This window comes from Perca fluviatilis, chromosome 4 (assembly GCF_010015445.1).
Source record: "Perca fluviatilis chromosome 4, GENO_Pfluv_1.0, whole genome shotgun sequence".
Classification (NCBI taxonomy): domain Eukaryota; kingdom Metazoa; phylum Chordata; class Actinopteri; order Perciformes; family Percidae; genus Perca; species Perca fluviatilis.
The window spans coordinates 556,170-582,268 of record NC_053115.1 but is presented as its reverse complement, the minus strand read 5'-3'; the positions used below and the strand labels follow the sequence as shown (position 1 = coordinate 582,268).

The following is a 26,099-nucleotide window of genomic DNA, read 5'->3' as shown; positions in this document are numbered from 1 at the left end:
GTATCCTGAGCCGAAGTCCCGCCCCCTTCCGGTGGACCTCATGGGACCTAAACTCGGAAAAAGTATGAACGGTAGTGAACGGGGAGAGGCAAATTATTTTTTTATCCCCTTTTGAATTGAGCCGTGGACTACACATCTGATGTTCATCAATTTAAAAGATAATTTTTCAACCGAAGAAAGTCTCAGTTAGCCGTAGGTTTGTCGTAGTACCGCTTAGTTTAGTGTGAGACCGCTCAGTGGACTACATCTCCCAGTGGACTACATCTCCCGTCTCGCACAGTCTACCTCACCTAGCTTGATGCTCGGCTTGCTCGCTAGCTAGCTAGCTTAGCTCTGTTCCACAACACATGTAACGTTATCGTAACTGCTGTGTTTTATCCAGTCAAGTGTTTTCAGTAGAGAAGCTAAAGAACGAGCGAGATCCTCTGCTCATTAGAGTAACGTTACATCCCCGGTACGATACACACACACACACACACACACACACACACACACACACACACACACACACACGCGCACACACACACACAGACACACACAGGTACGATACACACCGACATCGTAGCTTCAGCCAGACGTCATCCATGATGTTTGTAGTCTTTCTAATGACGTATTTTCACAGTCTTACACTTCAACAGTTTAACGATAAACTGAGACTTTCTTCGGTTGAAAAATTACCTTTTTAAATTGACAAACATCACATTTGTAATCCATGGCTCAATTCAAATGGGATCAAAAAATAATTATTATCTCTCCATTGACCCTCGTTCATATTTTTTCGAAAGATAAGGTCCCATTGGCCGGAAGTAGAAGGGGCGGGACTTCGGCTCTCTATTGAGGGGAGGATGGATGGGGCCGTGTATCGCGATATCTTGGCCAACAACCTCCTTCCCTCAGTAAGAGCATTGAAGATGGGTCCTGGCTGGGTCTTCCTGCATGACAACAACCCGAAACACACAGCCAGGTGTTCCAGATCTCAAGGTCCTGGAGTGGCCTAGCCAGTCTCCAGACCTGAACCCAATAGAAAGTCTTTGGAGGGAGCTGAAAGTCTGTATTGCCCAGGGACAGCCTGGAAACCTGAAGGATCTGGAGAAGGTCTGTATGGAGGAGTGGGCCAAAATCCCTGCTGCAGTGTGTGCAAACCTGGTCCAGAACTACAGGAAACCTATGACCTCTGTAATTGCAAACAAAGGTTTCTGTACCAAATATGAAGTTCTGCTTTTCTGATGTATCAAATATTTATGTCATGCAATGAAATGCAAATTAATTACTTAAAAATCATACAATGTGATTTTTCTGGATTTTTGTTTAAGATTCAGTCACTCAAAGTTGAAGAGTACCTATGATAAAAATGACAGACTTCTACATGCTTTGTAAGTGGGAAAACCTGCAAAATCGGCAGTGTATCAAATACTTGTTCTCTCCACTGTACATACATACATACATACATACATACATACATACATACATAATATGCGTAACAATATCAATGGAAAACGATAAGACAAATGAGAGAATCAAAGTAAAAAGGGAAAACAATGGCCAATAGAAGTCCTTCTTTATGGATTTATCCTGCACAAACAGATGCCAAACTCACAGGGAGCCACGATAAGGAGCCACAGTGATTTATAACTTATTTTTTTTAAGACCCAGCAAATGTGCATTTTATACTTCATACCATTTTCATACCGCATTAAAATACAGCTCTAAGTCTGTAACATGAACAGTACGTTGCTACGCTACTTGTGGTAGCGCCAGACGGCAACTGAGTAACCAAGTGACCAGAATGAGCCCTGAAAGTTAACTCTGAACTCTGTCTGCAGGTGTGTGTTCACAGAGGTACACCCAGAGAGACCGAAACATCCCTCAGGACCCCCGCTTCCAGCACCTCGCCACGGCAACGAGCATCACCACGGCAACCAAACCTCGCCGGAAGAGCTCCACCCCGTCTCCAGAGCCAAGCATTCCTCCTTCCCCCCTCCAGTGCCTGTCCCCTGAGCCCAGCCCTCCTCACTCCCCCTCCCAATGCCCATCACCTGACCCCAGCCCTCCCCAGTCACCCTCCCAATGCCCGTCTCCAGAGCCCAGCCCCCCCCAGTCACCCTCCCAATGCCCGTCTCCAGAGCCCAGCCCTTCCCCTTCACCCTCCCTATGCCCGGACCTTCAGCTTGGCCGTTACCACTCCCTCTCCTGGTCCCAGTACACGGAGCCTAATGAGCTCAGCACGTTTAAGGAGGACCACAGTGGTGCTAACGAGGAGCAGTTAGCCGCCACGGCCTCCAGGGAGTTTGCAGGTAACCTCAGCCACACCGAGTTGTTCTCAGGGTCTAACTTGTTGTAGAGCTGCTCGATTTTATGAAAAAAAAATATATAATCACGATTATTTCGATCAGTATTGAAATCACGATAATTTAACACGATTACTCGTTGACTTCTGGAAATATGTTGCAATTATTGAACTTAAAAAACAGTGGAAAAAGTTAAACTAAGTTTAAAAAAGTAAACTGTTAAGAAAACACACAGAACTGTGAAATTTGCCTTAATACTTTTCCTATTTAAACTTTATTTTTTCAGTTTACCTGCAAAACTTAATGAGCTGAATAATAGTTTTTCTCGATTATTCAGTTTTTGTGATCATTGGGAGCCGAAATCATAATCACGATTACATTTAGATTAATTGCACAGCCCTAACTTGTTGCATGTGTTCACGTTTTAGACTTATTTGCCACCCACAGTTTTAGACTGACATGTATATTGGCCATTTCAGAGTGTGCAACTTTTGCAAATTTCACACACACACACACACACACACACACACATACATACATACATACATACATACAATATATATCTATTTATAAAGAAATAAGGAGTTGTATAATGTACATACAAGAACTACACTGTGTAGTGTACACATATGTAATCATTTCCCACTGGCCAAAAAACAGACTTGCACTGACTAACATCGTGCTCTGGTCTTCAGTGGGAAAGGTTACGATCGGCATTCACTGGTGGGACAAATGACTGCAGCAGACATGGGTATTTATCGGCTGCAGCTATGATCGGCAGTGATGGAAACCGATCACCCGTGTAGATAGGCAAATTTTCAGCCCTCTTCCGGCACAATGCTGTGATGCGCATCAGTAACTTCTGTCTTCTTGGCCACAAATTCCATCAGTCTCCTCCCAAACAGCGCTGGGACATCTAACTATTGCCACCAAGTTTGAAAGAGACTTTATAAGTAACAGATAAAAACTGTAACCACTGTAAAATTTTCACTGGCCTCCATGCTGCTTTCTACTGTTTACTATCCCTATGTTGTGGAGGAAAGTGTAAGTTTATTAGCGAAGATATAGATAGATATGCAGCAGAGTTTGGCAGTTTTGTGCACTGTATCGGAAAGCTGTAGCAGGAAAAGTTAACACCTGTTTTCTGGCACGTTCATGACGTTAAACACGACACACCAGATAAAACAGACAGACGTGCTCGTCTATCTCGTCTATCGGCTATTTTTTTGCAGGTTTAAAGGTGTTTAAAAAACCTGCATGCATGTGAATTTTGGTGGAAAAGGAGTTTAAGTATATTTAAAGGGGATCTATTTGACAACAAACAAATATTTTCTAGGTAAAGATTTAGTGGAGTAATGGCATCCTGAGGAGAGAATGAAGTCACACTACCTCAGGTTGTTGTCCTTGCACCATGCAGACAGTGTCTGAACTCCTGCCCTGTAGGCTGTTTCGTCCTTGTTGGACATCAGACCAACTATGGTCTTGTCGTCTGCAAATAGATTCAAGGTTTTAGAGCTATGGGTGGGTGTGCAATCATGATCGATTAGAGATTTAGACTGAGGCTACATCTACACTACTACGTTTTCATTTTTAAGCTGCGAACGATCTCCGTCCACACAAGAGTTTTAGCTCCAACAAGATAGGTGACGAGCTACTAAGTTTAGTATTCAAATTAGGCCTCAACCACATTCTGCACCTAACTATAAATAATGGCGCATCAGTCGGGACTTATGTTGTTATATCATATTTTTACTCTGTATGCATCCATTGTGTGTTCTGCCTTTTGCAGGGGTGTATAAGGACAGAGAAGAGAAACCTCAGGGGAAAGAAAAGAAGAATGAAGAGCCATCCATGTCTGCATTGTTCCAGCCATCTATCCGTCCAGCTCCAGAGAGGACGACGAACCTGTCACCACAACCAGCTGAGCGGGAGAAGGAAGATGCAAAGGGGAGGGCGAAGGAGGTACAGGCTAAAGTTTTAGAGGAGGAAAAAGAATCTCAGCCAGTTGAGAAAGTGCAAGAAGAAGAAGAGGTCAGCGAGGGTAAGAAAGACGAGGAGGAGGAGGAGGTGGTGGAAATGATACATGTGGTAGCTAGTGATAATGAGCAAAAGGGAGAAGCGATGGAACTCGTAGGCAGCTCTTTGTTTCCTCCTTCTGTCTCCTTACCTCCTTCTCATCTTGACAACATTGTGGACAAACATTTGGGTGACTTCTCCTCTGAGATACAGCTCCTCCTGCAGGAGCAGAGCATTAATTACAGCTTCCCCCAGTCCCCACACTCTATTTCAAACACACAAGCCCCCGCACCTCAACACACACCCCCACACACCCTCATATCTCAGTTTTCACAGTATGTGTCTTTCTACAACCCCTGCCCCCCTGTCCAGGACTACGTTAGCTCACTACAGGACAGCATTGAGGGCATTCTGACCGAGTTTGATGAGAGCTGGCCGAGCCACAAAGCCGGCACCAGCCGGACCGTTGTTGATGACGCGCTGGCTAGCAGAGTTAGTGATTTTGTGTCTAGCATCCGAGCAGCTAATGCTAAAACCGGCAGAGATGATGATGGTCTCTGTGGTGAAGTGACAGCTGCTGACGTCGGTGATTCAGTCAGTCAAAGTCCTGCTCTCTCCAGAGGAGGTGAGGTGTGGCAGCCACATACACTCACCATACAGGTCCCTAATGCTCCAAACAACAGGAACCCCTCGATGTCTCATGTCACTTTATCTACCTCTGCGTCTGGTTCCATCTACAAGCCTACTGATGCCACTGTCCTCATTCCTCCTATTAACAAGTCCCCACAGTCCCACTGGAACCCACAGCAAAGTCACACTTTGGAGATCACTAGAACGGTCACTCATAACGTCAGACAAACGCAAGACAACAGCGCTGCCAGGACTGTGCATTGTACCACTGGTGGAGAAGGTAGGAGTAGTCTTGCAGGTACAAACTCTGAGGTGACCTTGCCAGGGTTCAGCGGTGTCTCTAAGCCCTTGACAGAAGCGTCTCGCCCCTCTGAGCCGCTCTCCAGTCCGCCCTGTGCATCCGTCCCCGGTCCCGGGACAGGCCCAGCTCCCCCGGCCATGGCCCTGAGCTCCCTCATCAGCCAGCTGCAGCCAGAAGTGTTCACCAGCCTGGTGGAGATCATCAAAGACGTCAAGAGAAACTCCTTGCAGTTCTACCTCCACAGCCCCGAGCCAGGGGACCAGGTTCACGAGGAGGTCAAGGTAACCCTCATGGGCAGAACAGTTAAAATGTGATGCCTAGATACAATATTTCAGTTTTAGTTTTCATTGATGAATGTGACAGATCGACGTCTTTTAATTTAAAAGGTTCTGGGGAGAATTATGAAAAAGCACATTAACTGAATAAAAAGTTATAAAGGTAACTAATAGGGCTGTGTTCGATTTGAAGAATTCACACTCATTCAATCGTATCGACTAATCGATTAGTTGATTTAATCGACAGATCTGTAAATCTGAGTTTCTCCACTAAGAGTCATGCTAAAGGATGCATATATTGAATAAGATAACGCCTCCTTTGCATATTTAAACAACATTTCAGAAAACGTGTAAAACAACAAATAACTGCCTTGATGAAAGTAATTAAAGTAGGTTTCACGGTGATATCTGTTAGGTCAAATGTCAACCCTTAATTCTTGTGTTTACCAGAGATGAGCTCGTACGTTTCTTGGAAATAAGTCCTTCAGCATGAAAACAGCATCAGACATGACTAATGGACTAAAGAGAAGTTGACTAAGACCAAAACCACCGATTAGTCGACTAATCCACTAAGAGGGAGCAGAACTAGTAACTAATTAGGGGTGGAACGGTACACAGAAGTCCTGGTTTGGTTCAGACATCACGGTCCGGTACAATGGAGGCAAAAGCAAAACAAAATGCAGAAGTCAATTTCTTTATTATTGTTTATGTCTCAGGCTGTACCACGACTAGAGCTGTCAATCTTCCTCTATAATAACATTGTAAACAGTAACCAATAAGTACCCCACATCATCTCCAGACTCCATCTGGAACTTGTAAAAAAAAATATATATCGGCTATAAAACTATAGCTGATAATACAGCATCTCATTTCTCTGCAAAGACGAAATAAATCACCTGATTAATGCAACGTTATCACGGTGTCTCCCGGCCATGTTTCCCCGCAGAAAGCTGCTCTAGTTAGCCGGAAGAAACAAGGCGTCCGTCCCAGCTAACGTCACGGTTCGGAGCCACGATGCTGGAAACGTAACGGTCTTATCCACCACTCTCGCGCCTGTACTACTGGAACTGACTGGGTCGCCACAGCTCGCCATACTCTCCATTAGTGCTACTATCTCTGACTCACTAAAACTGCATACATAGGCGGAGCTCGGCTAGCTTCAGAGCTAATGCGGGGCTACAGATTAGGTGTCCCTAAACCTAAGAGTAGTTCCGCATTATATTTATTAATTTGCACGTTAGTTTTATTTTACATTACATGTCATTTACATTTCACTTACAATTGCTATATATCAGAGGTTGCACACCTCTGGAGCAACTGGGGTTAAGGGTCTTGCTCAGGGACACATTGGTTGATGTATCGCAGTGGGAATCGAACCCAGATCTCCCACACCAAAGGTCATGTGTCCTATCCACTGCGCCATCACCACCCCTATTGATTTTTATACTGTTTATTCTTCGTGTATAGTCATGCACCGAACCGTGCCACCCGTACCGTTTCGGTTCAATACGAATACATGTACCGTTCCACCCCTATAACGAATATAATGACCTAAGGAAACATCTGTGATCTGGTCCCGTAGAGGACTGGGGATCAGTCCAAACTGGAGTGTAATAGTAGAGATTGAAATCCAGCTTTGCTTTTAACAAGTAGCTTTTCAAAATAAGGTGTCAACTAGAGCTGCAGTGATTAATTGGTTAGTTGTCAACTATTAAATTAATCACCAACTGATTTGAGTCATTTTTTTATGGAAAAAAAAACATTCTCTTATTCCAGCTTCCTGAATGTGAATATTTTCTACTTTCTTCATTCCTCTGTGACAGTGAACTGAATATGTTTGAAACAATTAAGTGTGTGTGTGTGTGTGTGTGTTTGTGTGTGTGTGTGTGTGTGTGTGTGTGTGCGCGGGCTTGTGTGTGTGTGTGTGTGTGTGTGTGTGTGTGTGTGTGTGTGTGTGTGTGTGTGTGTGTGTGTGTGTGTGTGTGTGTGTGTGTGTGTGTGTGTGTGTGTGTGTGTGTGTGTGGTAGGAATACCTGTTGAAGCAGGGTAACATGGAGCAGAGTCCTGTGACCTTTCTGAGCCAAGAAACTTCTGACGACAGACTGCTGGTCATCATCAAGAACAAAGACATAGCTGGACACGTACACAAGGTACCTCCCAATAATCACTTTCACATCTACGGACTTCACTTGCAGATTCACAGAGGGTCGCATTCTGGGTGTTAGCCTTACTCTTGACTTGACGGGGCGGACTGCAGTTTGCGGCTTGAAAATATTTGTATCTACAAAAGGGGGGCAAAAAATTTGGCAACCACAGTTTGGTTGGTTCCTTGCTCTAGGGCACCTCAGCAGTGCCCGGGAGGTGAACTGGCACCTCTCCAGCTACCAGTTTACAGTCCGTTAATGGCCCGTACGAGACTGAACTACCGCTGCCCCAAGAATTAAAGTTACAGTGCAGTAAAAGAAATGAACAATTTTTAAATAAAAGGTGGCATCAAAAAGGAAAAGTCTTCAGCCTTTGCAGCGGAGCTGCAGGTTTCTGGGAGTTTGTTCCAGATATGTGGAGCATAAAAACCGAAAGCTGCGTCTCTGTGTTTAGTTCTGACTCTGGGGACAGAAAGCAGACCTGTCCCAGATCACCTAAGAGGTCTGGGGGGATTCATAATGTATCAGCAGATCAGAAATAAACAGTTTAGTGCTTTACAAACCAACAGAAGTATTTTGAAATAAACTTTTTTAGGGCAGAAAGCCTGTGTAACGACCTCAGAACTGGAGTGATGAGATCCATTTTGATGGTCAAAGCTAGTCTGGCTATCACCAGACCAAGCTCAATCTTTAAAGATTGAACATTAGTCTGGGGAGTCTGCTCTGTATTTTCTAGTGCACAAGAGGCGGGATCAACGGGCATAGTTCAAATGACTCCGCACGCAATTGGATAGTGCTTCAACCAATCAGAGCAACAATCAGGGTGATGTACTTTGCAGAGCGAAAGCCTGTTGGTAGTAAGGCAAACACTTCTTCTTTTGTATGAATTGTTGTTGAATGTAAACAAAAAGGTGCTTGGTCGCTTCTCTATCGTCATTGTGTTAAACCAGCCAATAGCACGCCAGGTGGATAAGCCAGTTTGTGATTGGTTCCCGCAAATTTGTAACGGAAGCAGGATATATAGCCAGCCTGAGCTGCAGGGAGATATCAAATCGTCGGCAGATCAGGCTGGAGTTACCCAGTCTAGGTCAAAGCACTTTCTAAGCAATGATTAATAACCTGGTAATGTGCTGGCAAGCCAAATCTCCTCAGGCAGAGGAGTCTAGAGTCAAGGGGCCCTGATGGCGAAGCCCCGGTGAAGGAAGGAGGTCATCAACCATAGTCACCGTCTACTTTTCACGCTGAGCAGATTTCCTGGATTACTAACCGTAGGTGTGTTTGTGTACACCTCAGATCCCAGGTCTGGTGTCCCTGAAGAGACATGCCTCTGTGGTGTTTGTGGGAATCGATACGCTGGACGACATCAGGAACAACAGCTACAACGAGCTTTTTGTTTCTGGAGGCTGCATCGTTTCGGACGAGTTGGTCCTCAACCCAGACTTCATCACTCACGGTAGGTCAGGGATCAGCAAACCAACACTGTTAGGAAACTATCCCATCACTATCGTTCTGTGTCCGGTCATTACTGGCTTGACCTCTGTGAGTTGATTCTGAAAGCAGCCACGAGATCTCTGACAACAAAGCAACACCAAGCAGGGTACGCTTCACGATGTTCTAAAGGTTTAAAGAGACAAACAAGAATGTATACATTTTAATTATAAAAATAATAATAATAGATTTTATTTGTAATGCACTTTTACATTTGGAGTGCTACAGTTAAGATCATAAAAGCATGGTAAATGCTTTGGTGGGTAAGAAGGGAGACCTTATATTCAATCCTGGCGGAAACAGATATTATCCGTTGTAATTTTGTAAATTATGAGACAATTGCATCACTGGTAGTGAACTTGTTTGTATTTATTTAACGGATGTTCTTGTGCAGATCGACTGGCTGCGCTGCTGCTGATCCTGGAGCAGCACAGTTCTCCAGAGAGCGTCTGGAGGTGGAAGGTTCACTGCAAAACCCACAAGAAACTAAAAGAACAAGCCAGGTACTGATACGGTGTCTGCACATTAGAGGGTGACACGGGAATCAATTGTTGCTCCCATCCCATCCCGAGCCCACGAAAATACTCCCGTCATATCCCGATCACGTGACGTGCATTACCTGCAGACCTATAGGTAACATGCATTACCTACAGACCTATAGGTAACATGCATTACCTGCAGACCTATAGGTAATATGCATTACCTGCAGACCTATAGGTAACATGGATTACCTGCAGACCTATAGGTAATATGCATTACCTGCAGACCTATAGGTAACATGGATTACCTGCAGGCCTATAGGTAACATGCATTACCTGCAGACCTATAGGTAATATGCATTACCTGCAGACCTATAGGTAACATGCATTACCTGCAGACCTATAGGTAACATGCATTACCTGCAGACCTATAGGTAATATGCATTACCTGCAGACCTATAGGTAACATGCATTACCTGCAGACCTATAGGTAACATGCATTACCTGCAGACCTATAGGTAATATGCATTACCTGCAGACCTATAGGTAACATGCATTACCTGCAGGCCTATAGGTAACATGCATTACCTGCAGGCCTATAGGTAACATGCATTACCTGCAGACCTATAGGTAACATGCATTACCTACAGGCCTATAGGTAACATGCATTACCTGCAGACCTATAGGTAACATGCATTACCTGCAGACCTATAGGTAACATGCATTACCTGCAGACCTATAGGTAACATGCATTACCTGCAGACCTATAGGTAACATGGATTACCTGCAGACCTATAGGTAACATGGATTACCTGCAGACCTATAGGTAACATACATTACCTGCAGACCTATAGGTAACATGCATTACCTGCAGGCCTATAGGTAACATGCATTACCTGCAGACCTATAGGTAACATGTATTACCTACAGACCTATAGGTAACATGTATTACCTACAGGCCTATAGGTAACATGCATTACCTGCAGACCTATAGGTAACATGGATTACCTGCAGACCTATAGGTAACATGGATTACCTGCAGACCTATAGGTAACATGGATTACCTGCAGACCTATAGGTAACATGGATTACCTGCAGACCTATAGGTAACATGGATTACCTGCAGACCTATAGGTAACATGCATTACCTGCAGACCTATAGGTAACATGTATTACCTGCAGACCTATAGGTAACATACATTACCTGCAGACCTATAGGTAACATGCATTACCTACAGACCTATAGGTAACATGCATTACCTGCAGACCTATAGGTAACATGCATTACCTGCAGACCTATAGGTAACATGGATTACCTGCAGACCTATAGGTAACATGGATTACCTACAGACCTATAGGTAACATGCATTACCTGCAGACCTATAGGTAACATACATTACCTGCAGACCTATAGGTAACATACATTACCTGCAGACCTATAGGTAACATGCATTACCTGCAGGCCTATAGGTAACATGCATTACCTGCAGACCTATAGGTAACATGTATTACCTACAGACCTATAGGTAACATGCATTACCTACAGGCCTATAGGTAACATGCATTACCTGCAGACCTATAGGTAACATGGATTACCTGCAGACCTATAGGTAACATGCATTACCTGCAGACCTATAGGTAACATGGATTACCTGCAGACCTATAGGTAACATACATTACCTGCAGACCTATAGGTAACATGCATTACCTGCAGACCTATAGGTAACATACATTACCTGCAGACCTATAGGTAACATACATTACCTGCAGACCTATAGGTAACATACATTACCTGCAGACCTATAGGTAACATACATTACCTGCAGACCTATAGGTAACATACATTACCTGCAGGTCTAGGTAACATGCATTACCTGCAGACCTATAGGTAACATGCATTACCTGCAGACCTATAGGTAACATGTATTACCTACAGACCTATAGGTAACATACATTACCTACAGACCTATAGGTAACATGCATTACCTACAGACCTATAGGTAACATGCATTACCTGCAGACCTATAGGTAACATGCATTACCTGCAGACCTATAGGTAACATGTATTACCTACAGACCTATAGGTAACATGCATTACCTGCAGGCCTAGGTAACATGCATTACCTGCAGACCTATAGGTAACATGCATTACCTGCAGACCTATAGGTAACATACATTACCTACAGACCTATAGGTAACATACATTACCTACAGACCTATAGGTAACATGCATTACCTGCAGGAATGGCCATTGAATTACGTAATTCCTAACGGAGATCTTCTCACACTCAAAACACACATTTCTCCATCCTGCTCCCGCCTGCTACCATTGATTTCTATGCTATATTCCGTCCCTATAACGTTACCAACAGTGAGATTGACTCTGGTACCCGTGACACCCGAAAAAGGTGTCACCCTCTAGTTTGCAGTATATAATGGCCCACACTACAAACCCAACAGCCACAAGATGAAACTCTAATATGTTTAATAACTGAATGGATTTATCTCTTTCTTCTAGCCCGGTTGATAGAGAATTAAACTTGTATTAACCTTTAGAATTGTAGCCTGTTTTTGCTGTGGTTTTCTCTCCTTTTGATTTACAGGCTTAAAGTGCTGATTGTGTTAAATTCCTGGTGGGAAAGTAGGTCTTTTAACGTGTCGTGTGTTTGTTTGGTCGTCAGGTTCAGAAGAGATGCAGCCAACCTACTGAACGTACTGTCAGCCTATCACAAGCGGCAGATTGTTGAGTTCCTCCCATATCATCAGTGCGACATGATGAACCATCAGTCCCCTGACCTGGACTGTCTTATGGAGCTCCAGGCCCGATACACACAGTACCGACACACCGTCTTCCTGACTGGTACGTACGTGTTAGGTTCATTAAAGGTGCTCTAAGTGATGCTGGGTGACATCACTTCTTGTTGACGTTCAAAGTATTTTCAAACAAAACGAAGACTAGCTCGCTCCTCCCTCCTCCTCAGGCAGCTAACAGATAGTTAGATGTTTTTTACAATGTGTTCAGGGGACAGGCAGCTAGCAGATAGTTAGATGTTTTTTACAGTGTGTTCAGAGGACAGGCAGCTAGAAGATAGTGAGGAGATGTTTTTTACAGTGTGTTCAGGGGACAGGCAGATAGCAGATAGTGAGGAGATGTTTTTTACAGTGTGTTCAGGGGACAGACAGCTAGCAGATAGTGAGGAGATGTTTTTTACAGTGTGTTCAGGGGACAGACAGCTAGCAGATAGTGAGGAGATGTTTTTTACAGTGTGTTCAGGGGACAGACAGCTAGCAGATAGTGAGGAGATGTTTTTACAGTGTGTTCAGGGGACAGACAGCTAGCAGATAGTGAGGAGATGTTTTTACAGTGTGTTCAGGGGACAGACAGCTAGCAGATAGTGAGGAGATGTTTTTACAGTGTGTTCAGGGGACAGACAGCTAGCAGATAGTGAGGAGATGTTTTTACAGTGTGTTCAGGGGACAGGCAGCTAGCAGATAGTGAGGAGATGTTTTTATGGTGTGTTCAGGGGACAGGCAACTAGCAGATAGTGAGGAGATGTTTTTATGGTGTGTTCAGGGGACAGACAGCTAGCAGATAGTGAGGAGATGTTTTTATGGTGTGTTCAGGGGACAGGCAGCTAGCAGATAGTGAGGAGATGTTTTTACAGTGTGTTCAGGGGACAGGCAGCTAGCAGATAGTGAGGAGATGTTTTTTACAGTGTGTTCAGAGGACAGGCAGCTAGAAGATAGTGAGGAGATGTTTTTTACAGTGTGTTCAGAGGACAGGCAGCTAGAAGATAGTGAGGAGATGTTTTTACAGTGTGTTCAGGGGACAGGCAGCTAGCAGATAGTGAGGAGATGTTTTTACAGTGTGTTCAGGGGACAGGCAGCTAGCAGATAGTGAGGAGATGTTTTTTACAGTGTGTTCAGAGGACAGGCAGCTAGAAGATAGTGAGGAGATGTTTTTTAAGTGTGTTCAGAGGACAGGCAGCTAGAAGATAGTGAGGAGATGTTTTTACAGTGTGTTCAGGGGACAGGCAGCTAGCAGATAGTGAGGAGATGTTTTTACAGTGTGTTCAGAGGACAGGCAGCTAGAAGATAGTGAGGAGATGTTTTTACAGTGTGTTCAGGGGACAGACAGCTAGCAGATAGTGAGGAGATGTTTATTTTTACAGTGTGTTCAGGGACAGGCAGCTAGCAGATAGTGAGGAGATGTTTTTACAGTGTGTTCAGGGGACAGACAGCTAGCAGATAGTGAGGAGATGTTTTTACAGTGTGTTCAGGGACAGGCAGCTAGCAGATAGTGAGGAGATGTTTTATGGTGTGTTCAGGGGACAAGAGCTAGCAGATAGTGAGGAGATGTTTTTATGGTGTGTTCAGGGAAGGCAGCTAGCAGATAGTGAGGAGATGTTTTTACAGTGTGTTCAGAGGACAGGCAGCTAGAAGATAGTGAGGAGATGTTTTTTACAGTGTGTTCAGAGGACAGGCAGCTAGAAGATAGTGAGGAGATGTTTTTTACAGTGTGTTCAGAGGACAGGCAGCTAGAAGATAGTGAGGAGATGTTTTTTACAGTGTGTTCAGGGGACAGGTAGCTAGAAGATAGTGAGGAGATGTTTTTACAGTGTGTTCAGGGGACAGACAGCTAGCAGATAGTGAGGAGATGTTTTTTACAGTGTGTTCAGAGGGACAGGCAGCTAGCAGATAGTGAGGAGATGTTTTTACAGTGTGTTCAGGGGACGGCAATATAGTGAGAGATGTTTTTACAGTGTCAGGGACACAGAGCAGATAGTGAGGAGATGTTTTTACAGTGTGTTCAGGGGACAGGCAGCTAGCAGATAGTGAGGAGATGTTTTTTATGGTGTGTTCGGGGACAGGCAACTAGCAGATAGTGAGGAGATGTTTTTATGGGTGTGTTCAGGGACAGGCAGCTAGCAGATAGTGAGAGATGTTTTTACAGTGTGTTCAGAGGACAGGCAGCTAGAAGATAGTGAGGAGATGTTTTTACAGTGTGTTCAGAGGACAGGCAGCTAGAAGATAGTGAGGAGATGTTTTTACAGTGTGTTCAGGGGACGCAAATAGTGAGGAGATGTTTTTACAGTGTGTTCAGGGACAGGTAGCTAGAAGATAGTGAGGAGATGTTTTTACAGTGTGTTCAGGGGACAGGCAGCAGCAGATAGTGAGGAGATGTTTTACAGTGTGTTCAGGGGACAGGCAGAGAGTGAGATGTTTTTACAGTGTGTTCAGGGGACAGACAGCTAGCAGATAGTGAGGAGATGTTTTTTACAGTGTGTTCAGGGGACAGGCAGCTAGAAGATAGTGAGGAGATGTTTTTACAGTGTGTTCAGGGGACAGACAGCTAGAAGATAGTGAGGAGATGTTTTTACAGTGTGTTCAGGGGACAGACAGCTAGCAGATAGTGAGGAGATGTTTTTACAGTGTGTTCAGGGGACAGACAGCTAGAAGATAGTGAGGAGATGTTTTTACAGTGTGTTCAGGGGACAGACAGCTAGCAGATAGTGAGGAGATGTTTTTACAGTGTGTTCAGGGGACAGACAGCTAGCAGATAGTGAGGAGATGTTTTTACAGTGTGTTCAGGGGACAGACAGCTAGCAGATAGTGAGGAGATGTTTGCTGTATGTGACAAAACTTGTTGTAGATTCAAAAACATGTCACATCACTTAGAGCACCTTTTAAGCAGGACTTGGTGTTACAATCTGAAGATTCAGCACTTTATCAGCGTGGAGTTAGTTCTGGATATGTTAATCAATACCAGTGACTCAGATTAGCTGCTGCCATTTGAAAACATAATTTAACTCTTGATCTGTACTACTGATGTTGCCTGTCTTTTTATAACGCAGAGCATCATTTTGATAAGTTCGCTGCCTACGCTAGTAGCGGCATCATCATGGCCAATATCGAAGAGTTTCTGCACGACTTCACCAGACTGGTCGGTTACCACGAGATGAAGGACAGGCAGCCAATCATAGATGACATGCTGGCTCCCAAAGGTCAGTTGTGGCATTTGTGAAATGTGTGAAATATGTCAATATCCTGTTTCGGGGAGACACTTTTTGGGCTATTTTGCTTTCATAACATGTCTTCTTTCAGACTAGTGAGAAAAAACATCCCAAATACACATTAAGGTGTTTATTTTATTACACTTTGTCTATTTGCGCCTGTAGATTTGTCCTAAATTCATCAAAAGTTAGCAATAGATAATGCCTTGTGCATATTTAAACATATACATTTCAGAAAACTATTATTGTCTTAATGTGATTAATCGACTGTGGATGTGTCATGGTGATATTTCTTATATTTTACCTATTCACCTGCAGTATATTCCTTTTAAAAAAAAACAAATAGCTTGAAGCGTTATGTGCAAACACAACCATCAAATTACACATGCTGAGTCTAAATGAACATCTTTGCCTGAGAATGCAGAGTTAATCATTTTTCGGACTCCCAATGTACAGCTTTAAACAAAACAAAAATCTAAATCGGTGCAGCAGAAATAGAGATGTCATCTTTTTATTACATGCTTTGTTCTTTTTTCTCAAATCCTGGTGCCTACATTACCTACAAAGCAATTCGATCTGTCAGAGATGTAAGTGTGTTATGCTTAGGGCTGCTGCACACTGGCTGCATGGCATGAGCGTGTCAGCTGCGTGGCGTGTCCGTTTTATATTTGGGTTCCCATGGTAACAGGTCAGAGCGTGCACGCTGCCTGCGTGACACGCACGTCTCAGAAAACGCGTGCATGCTAGAAATAGAACCGACGCCTATTTTTCATGCCAAGTGTTTCCAGGCAAAATAGAATAGGAAAAGATGTTTATATGTCGTTTAGACACAAATACATATTAATAAATGACATGTTGATGTTTGAAAGTCTCGAGGTTTTGACATAAATGTAATTTAAAACAAGAATAAATAATGATAGATTTTCTAATATGTCACCTGTCAATCCAGAAGGAGATATTCTGGAGCCTATTCTCCCGTCAATCCTGCCGACGTTGTCTCTGCTGTAATCAGATCAGTTTATATTTATGTTTATGGGAAACATCCATGAGTCCAGACAAGGCTAGCAGCAGCAGCAGCAGCAGCAGCGCCACGTCAGACACCTTTCTGGTGTGTAAAGACGTAGAAAACGGCACGCAGCTGACATGCAACAGAAACGCCACGCTCACACCACGCAGCCAGTGTGTAGCCGGCCTTAATTTGGGTGATGTAGCCACCAGCCGTTAGCCACAAGCAGATCTGAGGAGCGACCTACAGAGGTCTGGTAAGCTCACTTCTTTCAAATTCCACCCCTCCAGATTTTTTCATCCACAGTAGTACTCCCCCAAGGCCTTAACATGGCAGACTTTAAAGTGTAATATCTGCACACTTCCCCCTTTTTTATGTAGCATAGTGATTGGGGAATAAAATAACCTGAGCTCTTTATTTAAATCCCTGTCAGTCATTGAAAAGAATGCATTATTACAAATAGCTGGGGATCCTTCATTCTAGATCCTCCCAATGCGTTCTACGGTTTCTACCCCTCATCCGTCTGCAGTTTGTTCAACTAACTCAGAATCAGAAATACTTTAATAATCACTTATACCACTCCAGGTATACAAACAACAAATAAAAACAACATATATTATCAATAATTAAACATATAAATAAAAACAAATATACAGTAATAATATATAAAATATGAAGTGTACAGCGATAATGTGCAAATAGTGCAAATAAAAAGAGAAAATGAATTGTCTGTTGAGATGATTATAGTGCGATAAAACAGAAGTGATTGTCTATTGTCTATGTTTGAGATGAGATGCTTACAGAGAGGGAGGAACGATTTCCGGCCCTACGCATAAGCGAACTAAGCGGCTGTTTAGGGCCCCGAGGCTACCAGAGGGCCCCCAAGAGCGCTTGAAATGTCTCACAATTGAGCTCATAACAGAGCCGGTCTATTTAAAGATAGTGTTGCTGCTAATTGGTCCCACATTAGTCTTTAAATGCTTATTTGCACATTATGAGTGCTTAAATTAATATTTACAATACACAAGTTGGTTTAGTGTCAAGTGCAGTGGCAGCATGTTACAATGTGGAGACTCCCCCCAAACCAAATCCTGCTTAGGGCCCCCAAAAGTCTAGGCCCGGGCCCTGAACTAACTGCTCTCCTCTGTCCTCAGGGCTCGGGAGGCAGCCGAGTCATAGTGACGCTGAGTCAGGCTCTGAACGCTCTCCCTCTATCTTCCCAGAACACATCCATCCCCTCTGCTCCAGTGATCAACCCCAGCATCTCCTCCAGCAGTCCGGCTCCATCGTCCCCGCTCCCTCCTCCAGTCTGTGTGACCAGCTCGTCCCGGACGCTTCCTGTAAGGAAGGTGCGCCGCACCATTCAGACACAGACTTTGAGGTTCTTCGACTGGCCATCTCACATTTACGGGCCGAGCGTCAGGCGCAGCTCCAGCAGCAGTTGGACTCTGAGGCAGAGTTGAGCATCAACTCCCTCAGAAGCTCCCCTCCCTATCTCATTGGTACAGGTAGCGGTCACACCACGCCTCTTTTAGCTCAAGGAGGTCCCACCGAGTCTGTTAACGTCACTCATGACAGGAAAGCAGTGGCAGCCACTCTGGAGTTAATTCACTCAGCATTACAGCAGGAGCCTGCGGGGGAGCAGAGGAGGAAGGATGGAGCAGAGACCCCCACAGAGGGAAGGACGATAGGAGGAAGTCAAGGGGCTGGAGATCAGAGGGAAGGTACTCCAGTGAGAGCGCTGGGGTTACTGGGAGAAAACAGGGGTCCCAGTAATAGTGACACTTCTAGCCCTTCGTCCAATCAAAGCACAGCGGTCGTGATGGCACCAAGTACCCAGACAGACTCGACCGATGACGGGAGAGAGAAAGCAAATCAAAAAGAAGAACCTGTATTTCCCAAAACAGATAAGCACGCTGCAGCCTCCTCGAGTACCACAGCTCGGCCTGTAGAAGGCGACATAACGAGGTAAGTGAATGATTACTCCAGACTTTTGGTGTAAGTTTTGAAAAGAAATGTAAGATAATGTTAACCCTGTAATCAGAATCAGAAAGACTTTAATAATCCCAGGGGGATATTATTTTCGTTACCACTCCAGGTATACAAACAAATAAAAACAACATATATTATCAATTCTTTAAACATATATAATAAAAACAAATGTACAGTAATAATATATAAAATATGAAATGTACAGCATTAATGTGCAAATAGTGCAATAAAAATGTAAGCTCCGTTAACTGTCATCATCTCAACATTAACATGAAGGTAACCTCGAGTGTCACAAGTTTGGTAACCTTGTGCAGAATCACCTAGTTTGGTGTGTTTTTAGGGATGATTTTAATCCTCCAGTTGCACTCAGAGTACACAGCATGTATGTGAACAATGCCTCAAAAAATATGCTCAATCTCTCATGACAAGATGGTTGTATTTCGTATAGGCTTTCTTACTCTAAGAGCTGTTGCTATTGGGTTTATCTTTCACGCATGCCCATCTGTGAAGATTTCTATCGCACCATTGTTCCCTGCACAGGCCTCTCTTAGGTCTGCAGTCACTGTATGCATCAGCTGCGAGACCTGAGATCTGCTCCCATTTTTTTAGCATTCTTTAGCATCAACGCAAGCAGTATGAAGACTTGAAGACAGAATCTAGCGGTGTTGGCCTGTGTACTGTCTGCCGAACCATCTACATCCTGCCGTCAGATCTTCACCCCAGTGCCTCAGGCCCGTCCTGGTGTTTTAAGCCCCCAAAGTCGTCTTCCAGGCAGCGCTGCATGGAAGGCACTGGGGTTAGGCAAGGGTTAGGGTTAGCCTACCAACAGAGGAACTGAAGCAGCGGGCAGACACCTTCTTAGCACTTCAGGTTGAAGACGAGAGCGACGGCAGCTTCACCAACGACATCCCAAAAGAGGACCCCTTTAGCGGGCACGAGTCCACTGGCTCGGCTCCCTCCAGATTTGATTTGATTTATTGGGATCTCCGTTAGCTGGGGCCGTAGCCACAGCTATTCTTCCTGGAGTCCACCCGCAACTTGTGCAGCTATACATTGACGTGCATCATTACATTAAAAACAACCACCAAAAAACAACATTCAATAGAGAGAGAGAGGGGGTTCTCTTGCCGGCTCTCCCTCCTCCCTCTTGGGCCCACTGGAGCTCGACGTAGGAGAAAACTTCTGAGCCCCGCAGCAGCGGCTTTGGGGCGGCTGTGGCTCAGTGGTAGAGCAGTTGCCTGCCAACCGGAAAGCCCCGCTAGAGTGCCGCTTACTGCGCTCCGAGGCTGCAACACAACAAGCGCCTGGTTGCTACGGAAACCAAAACTTGCGCACGTTAAATTTGGAACCCGTGATCAGATTTGAAACCAAATCCTCCAAACGGTTCCAATAAATTCCTACTTGGAATCGTCATTTTTTGAAACGATTCCAAGTAGGAATCTGTTCTTGATACCCAACCCCATTAACCAGGGTCCAAGGCGACACAGAAACAGGTTTTCCATCAGTCCCTCCACTGGAGCAGAGCCTGGCCTCCATCCTGCTTCCGAAAGCCTTCCCTTGGACCTGGTCTATTCTGGGTGTGCCGCCCAGGTGGCTGCAGCACAAAACAACATTGCTCTACTGTCCTCCGCTGTCTCTGCCATGGCCACAAAGCCTGGGGCTCTCTCCCCAGAGCTAGCGACCGACATAGGCAAAGCCATGAGGGCTGTCCTGACTATCACCACGGCTTCCACGGTGGCGCTGTCCAGGATCACGGCATGGCAGACGATGTTGCAGTGGAACATCTGGCTGCACATGTTACGGTTCCCTGCCGAGATAAGACCTAAGCACCTAGATGATGCCATAGTCCCCGATGGGCTGTTTGGACCGCGCCTCAGGAACGCCACAATCCACCTGCAAGAAGCGTCTGAGGAAGTGGAGAAACTACGGAGCCGCACCAAAACAGTCGAAAATGTACCTCTTAAAGTGCCCATATTATGAAAAAAAAAATCTGGGGTGTTATTTTGTGTCTCTGGTGCTTCCACACACATACAAACTTTGACAAAATCCATCCATGGTGTTCTGAGTGAGATCTGGTTTCTGAATGTGTCCTGCCTTCAGTCTCCTGGTGAGCTGTTCACAACCTGCACGGATTTCTACGTCACTAGCCGAGACGAGGGGCTAACCAAAACTGTTAGCATGCTAGTGCTAGCATGCTATCGTTCTCAATAGCAAAGCACTGCTACAACACACACAAGTTCACCATAATCTACTAAAGAACTACTTCCATGTGCTCCCTGGTTTAGAAGAAGTCTCCCAGCTGATCCTGCCTTGGAACTGACTGAAGTTGGAGAAACAGGCTTTCTTTTACGGTCTATGGAGCTAGCTGACATGATCTACGATCTGAGCTACTGAGCATGTGCGAGTGCAATCAAAGATAGGACAGAAGAAGAGAGGTCTCACTCTGTAGCTAAAACAGAGACCTGAACACAGGGTGAAAAGAGGAGCTGCAGCAATGTGCAGTACAACTAAAATATGGTGTTTTTTGAAAATTAAACCATGTAAACCTATTCTGGTACAACCTTAAAATACAGTTATGAATATGGACGCTTTAAGGGGTTTCTTCCCCTCTTCCTTATAGCAACGAGGCACAAGAAGCGCCTCACCGATTGCCCAGTGCGTGTATTTTCTCAGTTTGTTTTACGCACAGCAGACAGCAGGCGAACAGCAGCTGTTCGTTCACTACAGCGAGCACTCACAAGTGACGTCTTTGTCACTGGCTATGTGATGCTATCACTCCAGCCTATATTGCAGAGGGATCGGAGCCCCATCAGGGCATCCGGGGACACTCCACGAGAGCTTAATTCACATCCACGATCCACCTCAGAAGGGAGGACATTGGCTGACATCTGCGCAGCTGCGAACTGTGCATCTCCGTACCCTTTTATCCGTTTTATTTGCGTGATGTGCTCTGATGTGTTCTTCGTAATGTGTCAGAGTCCTTCATGACTCATTGAGCCTTATCCATGCTTAACAGCAGATGATGCGCTGTTGGATCTGCCATTTCATACAGAATGATAACTGGATCAAATTCACCTTAATACCAGCCGTACGCCTCCTAATCTCAGGGGTCCGGTATGGTAGGCTATCGTCTTCACCCTCCTGAATCGCCAACACTGGCTGAAGAAAATGCTGATTGTCGGTTGCAGGTCTCAGGTCTCGCAGCTGTAATATACAGTAACTGCGGACGTAAGAGAGACCTGTGCAGGGCACAAGCGAGCGAAAGAAATCTACACAACTGCGCATGCTCAAGGAATAAACCCAATAGCAACAGCTCTTAGAGGGCTATGCCTATACTCCCAGAATCTGGATTTACAATATATTATATAATTATATTTAAAGGTCCCATGACATGCTGCTCTTTGGATGCTTTTATATAGGCCTTAGTGGTCCCCTGATACTGTATCTGAAGTCTCTTTTATATAGACCTTAGTGGTATCCCCTGGTACATGATCTCTCTTTTCTCGTTTGCCTGTGTGTTGCTGCTGAACCCCTTCTTGTTTTCTTCCTGTAGAGACAAACCAGCAGGCCAGGAACAGCCAAGAGGAGAGGCAGCACCACCTGGCACCATCACTGTCAGTGGCACCAAGGTAACAGGAAGTATCACCATCGTAACAGAAGAATAATTTAAATTTCCTAGAATAGTCGTCAGATCTATTAAAATGCAACTTTAGTCTGGTTCTAATAGACTCCAAAATTGAATGAAAATGTCAAAGTGGGCACTGCAAAGAAGCCTATGCCAGTACGTTCCTTTAGAGCTCAACGTTGTGGTTCCGGAGGTAAAAATCCCATTCATTTTCTCCATAAAGACTTTGATTTTTAGCCATAGTAATGACAAATAATGTCTAAACCATCCAAGGTAGACTTACCATGACCTACAAGACTGTGAAACAATGATTTATGCTCCTGTAGAAGCCACAAGTCTGTACGAAATCAACTTTTTGTCAGGAAAAACATGCCTCATTCACTACACTACCCACAATCCTAGGCATAACAGCGGCGTCTCTGACTGGTGGAGCTCGCGGTTACCATGGAAATGTATGTATGTATGTATTTGAATCTACAAAAGAGGGGCGTAGGCTCCTAAGCAGCGCCCAGATTGACAATTGTGTTAGATTTTGGAGACCAGCTAACATGCCGCCCGAACAGGTGCCCCGCTAATGTGTAACTGTAAGGCCCACCCAAGCTAAACCTTAGTACGAAGCACGCTAAACATACAGTACCAACCTACAGTAGCAGATGAACCCCATAGCATTGTATCAAACGACAAAACTAAAGTCATAAAATTAGTTTAGGTAAAAAGTCTGCATTGCACAAACCATCCCCAAGAGGAAAGTCCTCTTTTGGGTATCAGCCCCTCATGACCTCTCCTACCCAAGCATTACCTGACCTCATGCAGGAATGGGAGCAAAGAAATGGTAAAGCCACCCGAGCGAGTTGTCCCAGAGTGAAAATCCAAAGAACAATAGACCCAGACAGATGGCATTTTGAAGGTGTTGGGAGAATACTCTACACCCCCCAAGGTGTTCCTCTAACAGCCCCCAGCTGCTGCATTCCCACCACCTGAGGATGTGAGAATATGAAGGGAAAAACCCTCAACCTAACAGGGGGTTGGTACTGGGGCCAAAATTGGACAGCCATAGGCATAGTGGCATTAGCGAAGTCATGCCAAGTATTATGGTTACTAGGGCTGTGCTCGATTAAAGAAATTCTTAGTCGACTAACAATCATTAAAATTGTATCGACTAATCGATTAGTTGATTTAATCGACAGATCTGTAAATCTGAGTTTCTCCACAAAGAGTCGTGCTAAAAGCACCACTTTAATTCTTGTGTTTACCAGAGATGAGCTCGTACGTTTCTTGGAAATAAGTCATTCAGCATGAAAACAGCATCAGACATGACTAATGGACTAAAGAGATCTAAGTTGACTAAGATCAAAACCTCCGATTAGTCCACTGATCCACTAAGAGGGAGCAGCCCTAGTTTACACAGATCACTAATGTGCTGCCTTAACCCTAGACCGTTAGCAGAGGGGGAGATGGGCCAGGCAATCACAGCCCCCACCCATCTTCTATCACCTGTTCCCAGACAGAAGAGGATTTTCCACAACAATGTTCCACCGGCACAGACGGAAAACTGCAACCTGGCAATGCGTCGGACTGCACCCCTGTCCCAGACCCACAACGCCTGCAGCTGTACAACCACAAGGGTGAAAAATTCAACTATGCTGCTCTCAAGAATCCCCTGTCCTGGAAGGATATCTCCTATTACAGACCAGGATGGATACCGTGCCACCTGCCATTTCTCAAACCTGGCAACCGGTATTGGGAACTAAAGGCTAACAGCACTGTGGTCTCCATTGGCATGGCACCGCCATATGGAAAAAGTCCGAAAAGGTTGGCCTGTGGAGTAATCTGTTACAACCACTTCGAAGGACCTTGGTGCGAGGTCCAGTCCTACAATGGGGACGGGGTCTGTTTGCTCACCACAAGGCGTTCCTCCACCCATCGCCTCTGATGAGGCCCGGACCACCAGACCGGTTTACAGAGGGTCCCGAGCCCAGCGAGCATTCTGCCAGTGCTCACTGCACAAGCCAGGAAAAAAGAAAAGAGACTGACGATCTAAAACTGACACGCTCTAATCTAAGCTATGTATAAAAACACAAACCTTTATGTGCATGTATACTCTGTGTAACCAATGAGAAGATTTGTATTCAGTTTTTAATTGTATAATATAAAGGGAGAGCCCAGAAGAAGAGCTTAGAGAGACTGAGACAGCACTCTTCACAGGAAACCTTGTGAAATCATGGAATAGCAATCCTATAGGGCTGGGCGATATGGTGATATATATATATTGTCAAATCTATATAAAAATGCCTATCGTATATATTTTTCTATATAGTCTATATTGTGAAGTCGAAAAACCAGCAAACCAAACTGCATTATGACAGTATTTAGTAACGTTCCTTGCACATTATGTTCATTTTGCACTAAAGTTCATAATAATATAAGAAAATACTCCGTATATTTCATTTATCAAGAATTTAATGCACACAGGAGTAGTAGTGGGTACCGAAACCCAAGAAAGCTATTATTACATTTTAAATATATCGTTTATATTTGGCCTTAGCAAAAACACATGCAGTTTTTTAACGTCACATTATGTGCTGTTTTAAAAGTATAGTTTTAGCACCGGTTTTGAGAAAATATCCAACTCTCCACGGGAGAATACCAAAACTAGAATATAATATTTATTTATTTAATAACAAGAAACGTAAACATGTTATGTTGTGAGATTTATATATATATATATATATATATATATAGTCATTGAGATATAGAACAACCTTTCATATCGCCCAGCCCTACAGTCATATTATTTTTACTCTGTATGGCATTTTGTACATGCTTTTTATTTTGCTTAATAAAACTAAATGGATCACTTGGTCTATTGAAAGACAAGTAGCGTATGTATTTTGATTTGTTCATCCTCTCGTCCAAGATTTCATCAGCAACTCTGTATCCTTTGTATTCTACAATTCTCTAAAATGGTTTTTGTTTTGCCCCAAGCAGATGGATACAGAGATGGAGAGGTTTACCTTCTTTTGGGCTCTGATGTAAAATGAAATCCTAAACATTTTTATAACAGTGGTGCTCATAAGTTTATTAACCGATGCTAAAGTTGACTAAAAAGAGGAATAAAACAAATCATGTTTTGGAAATTGATCTTAATGCCTTAAAGGAACACGCCGACTTATTGGGAATTTATCTTATTCAGCGTAACCCCCAGAGTTAGACTAGTCCATACATACCCTTCTCATCTCAGTGCGTGCTGTAATGCTGTCTGACGGCTCCAGCATTAGCTTAGCCTAGCACAGATCCTGCAGGTGACTGGTTCCAACTAGCCTACTGCTCCCAATAAGAGACAAAATAACACCAACATGTTCCTGTTTCCATGTTGTGATTTGTAGAGTCACAGCGTGTACAAAAAAACAACGTAACATGAGACACAGCCATCTTCTAACAGTAAACAAACCAGGAACTATATTCTCAGACAGGCTTGCTGCGAGCATATCACTCCACCCAAGAACTATATTCTTCCGCCTGAGAATATAGTTCCCGGTTTGTTTACTGTTAGAAGATGGCTGTGTGTCATGTGACCTTGTTTTTTGTACACGCTGTGACTCTACAAATCACAACATGGAAATAGGAACATGTTGGAGTTATTTTGTCACTTATTGGGAGCAATAGGATCACTGGAACCAGTCACCTGCAGGATCTGTGCTAGGCTAAGCAACTGTTGCAGGCAAGACAGTTAGCGTAACACACACTGAATGGTATGTATGGACTGGTCTAACTCTGGGGGTTACGGTGAATAAGCTGAAGTCCCAATAAGTCGGCGTGTTCCTTTTTAATTAAAAAAAAT

The 26,099-nt window shown here is 44.2% G+C and overlaps 2 protein-coding genes across 6 annotated transcripts in view; both read left to right on the top strand.

Moving 5' to 3' along the window:
* The window catches only part of LOC120558119 (protein TASOR-like), a 48,366-nt gene extending 46,025 nt beyond the window's left edge, over positions 1 to 2,341 (top strand). Inside the window, exon 20 of the mRNA XM_039799024.1 lies at positions 1,824 to 2,341. Within this exon, the coding sequence (XP_039654958.1) occupies positions 1,824 to 2,341 (518 nt within the window). The remainder of the gene's footprint in view (positions 1 to 1,823) is intronic.
* LOC120556999 overlaps positions 1,803 to 26,099 on the top strand; it is a 28,441-nt gene continuing 4,144 nt past the window's right edge. For 2 of the 5 annotated variants that reach the window (XR_005638920.1, XM_039796992.1), the window contains exons 1-9: positions 1,803 to 2,294; positions 4,078 to 5,516; positions 7,538 to 7,660; positions 8,948 to 9,107; positions 9,537 to 9,645; positions 12,303 to 12,481; positions 15,477 to 15,626; positions 17,796 to 18,609; positions 22,187 to 22,262. Coding sequence is in view for 4 of the 5 variants with exons in the window: in XM_039796992.1 (XP_039652926.1) it covers positions 4,140 to 5,516; positions 7,538 to 7,660; positions 8,948 to 9,107; positions 9,537 to 9,645; positions 12,303 to 12,481; positions 15,477 to 15,626; positions 17,796 to 18,609; positions 22,187 to 22,262 (2,988 nt within the window). In the remaining variant the exon portion in view is untranslated. Of the gene's footprint in view, positions 2,295 to 4,077; positions 5,517 to 7,537; positions 7,661 to 8,947; positions 9,108 to 9,536; positions 9,646 to 12,302; positions 12,482 to 15,476; positions 15,627 to 17,795; positions 18,610 to 22,186; positions 22,263 to 23,693; positions 25,136 to 26,099 lie in introns of those variants that run through there. The other 3 variants (XM_039796990.1, XM_039796991.1, XM_039796989.1) reach the window with 3 other exon arrangements.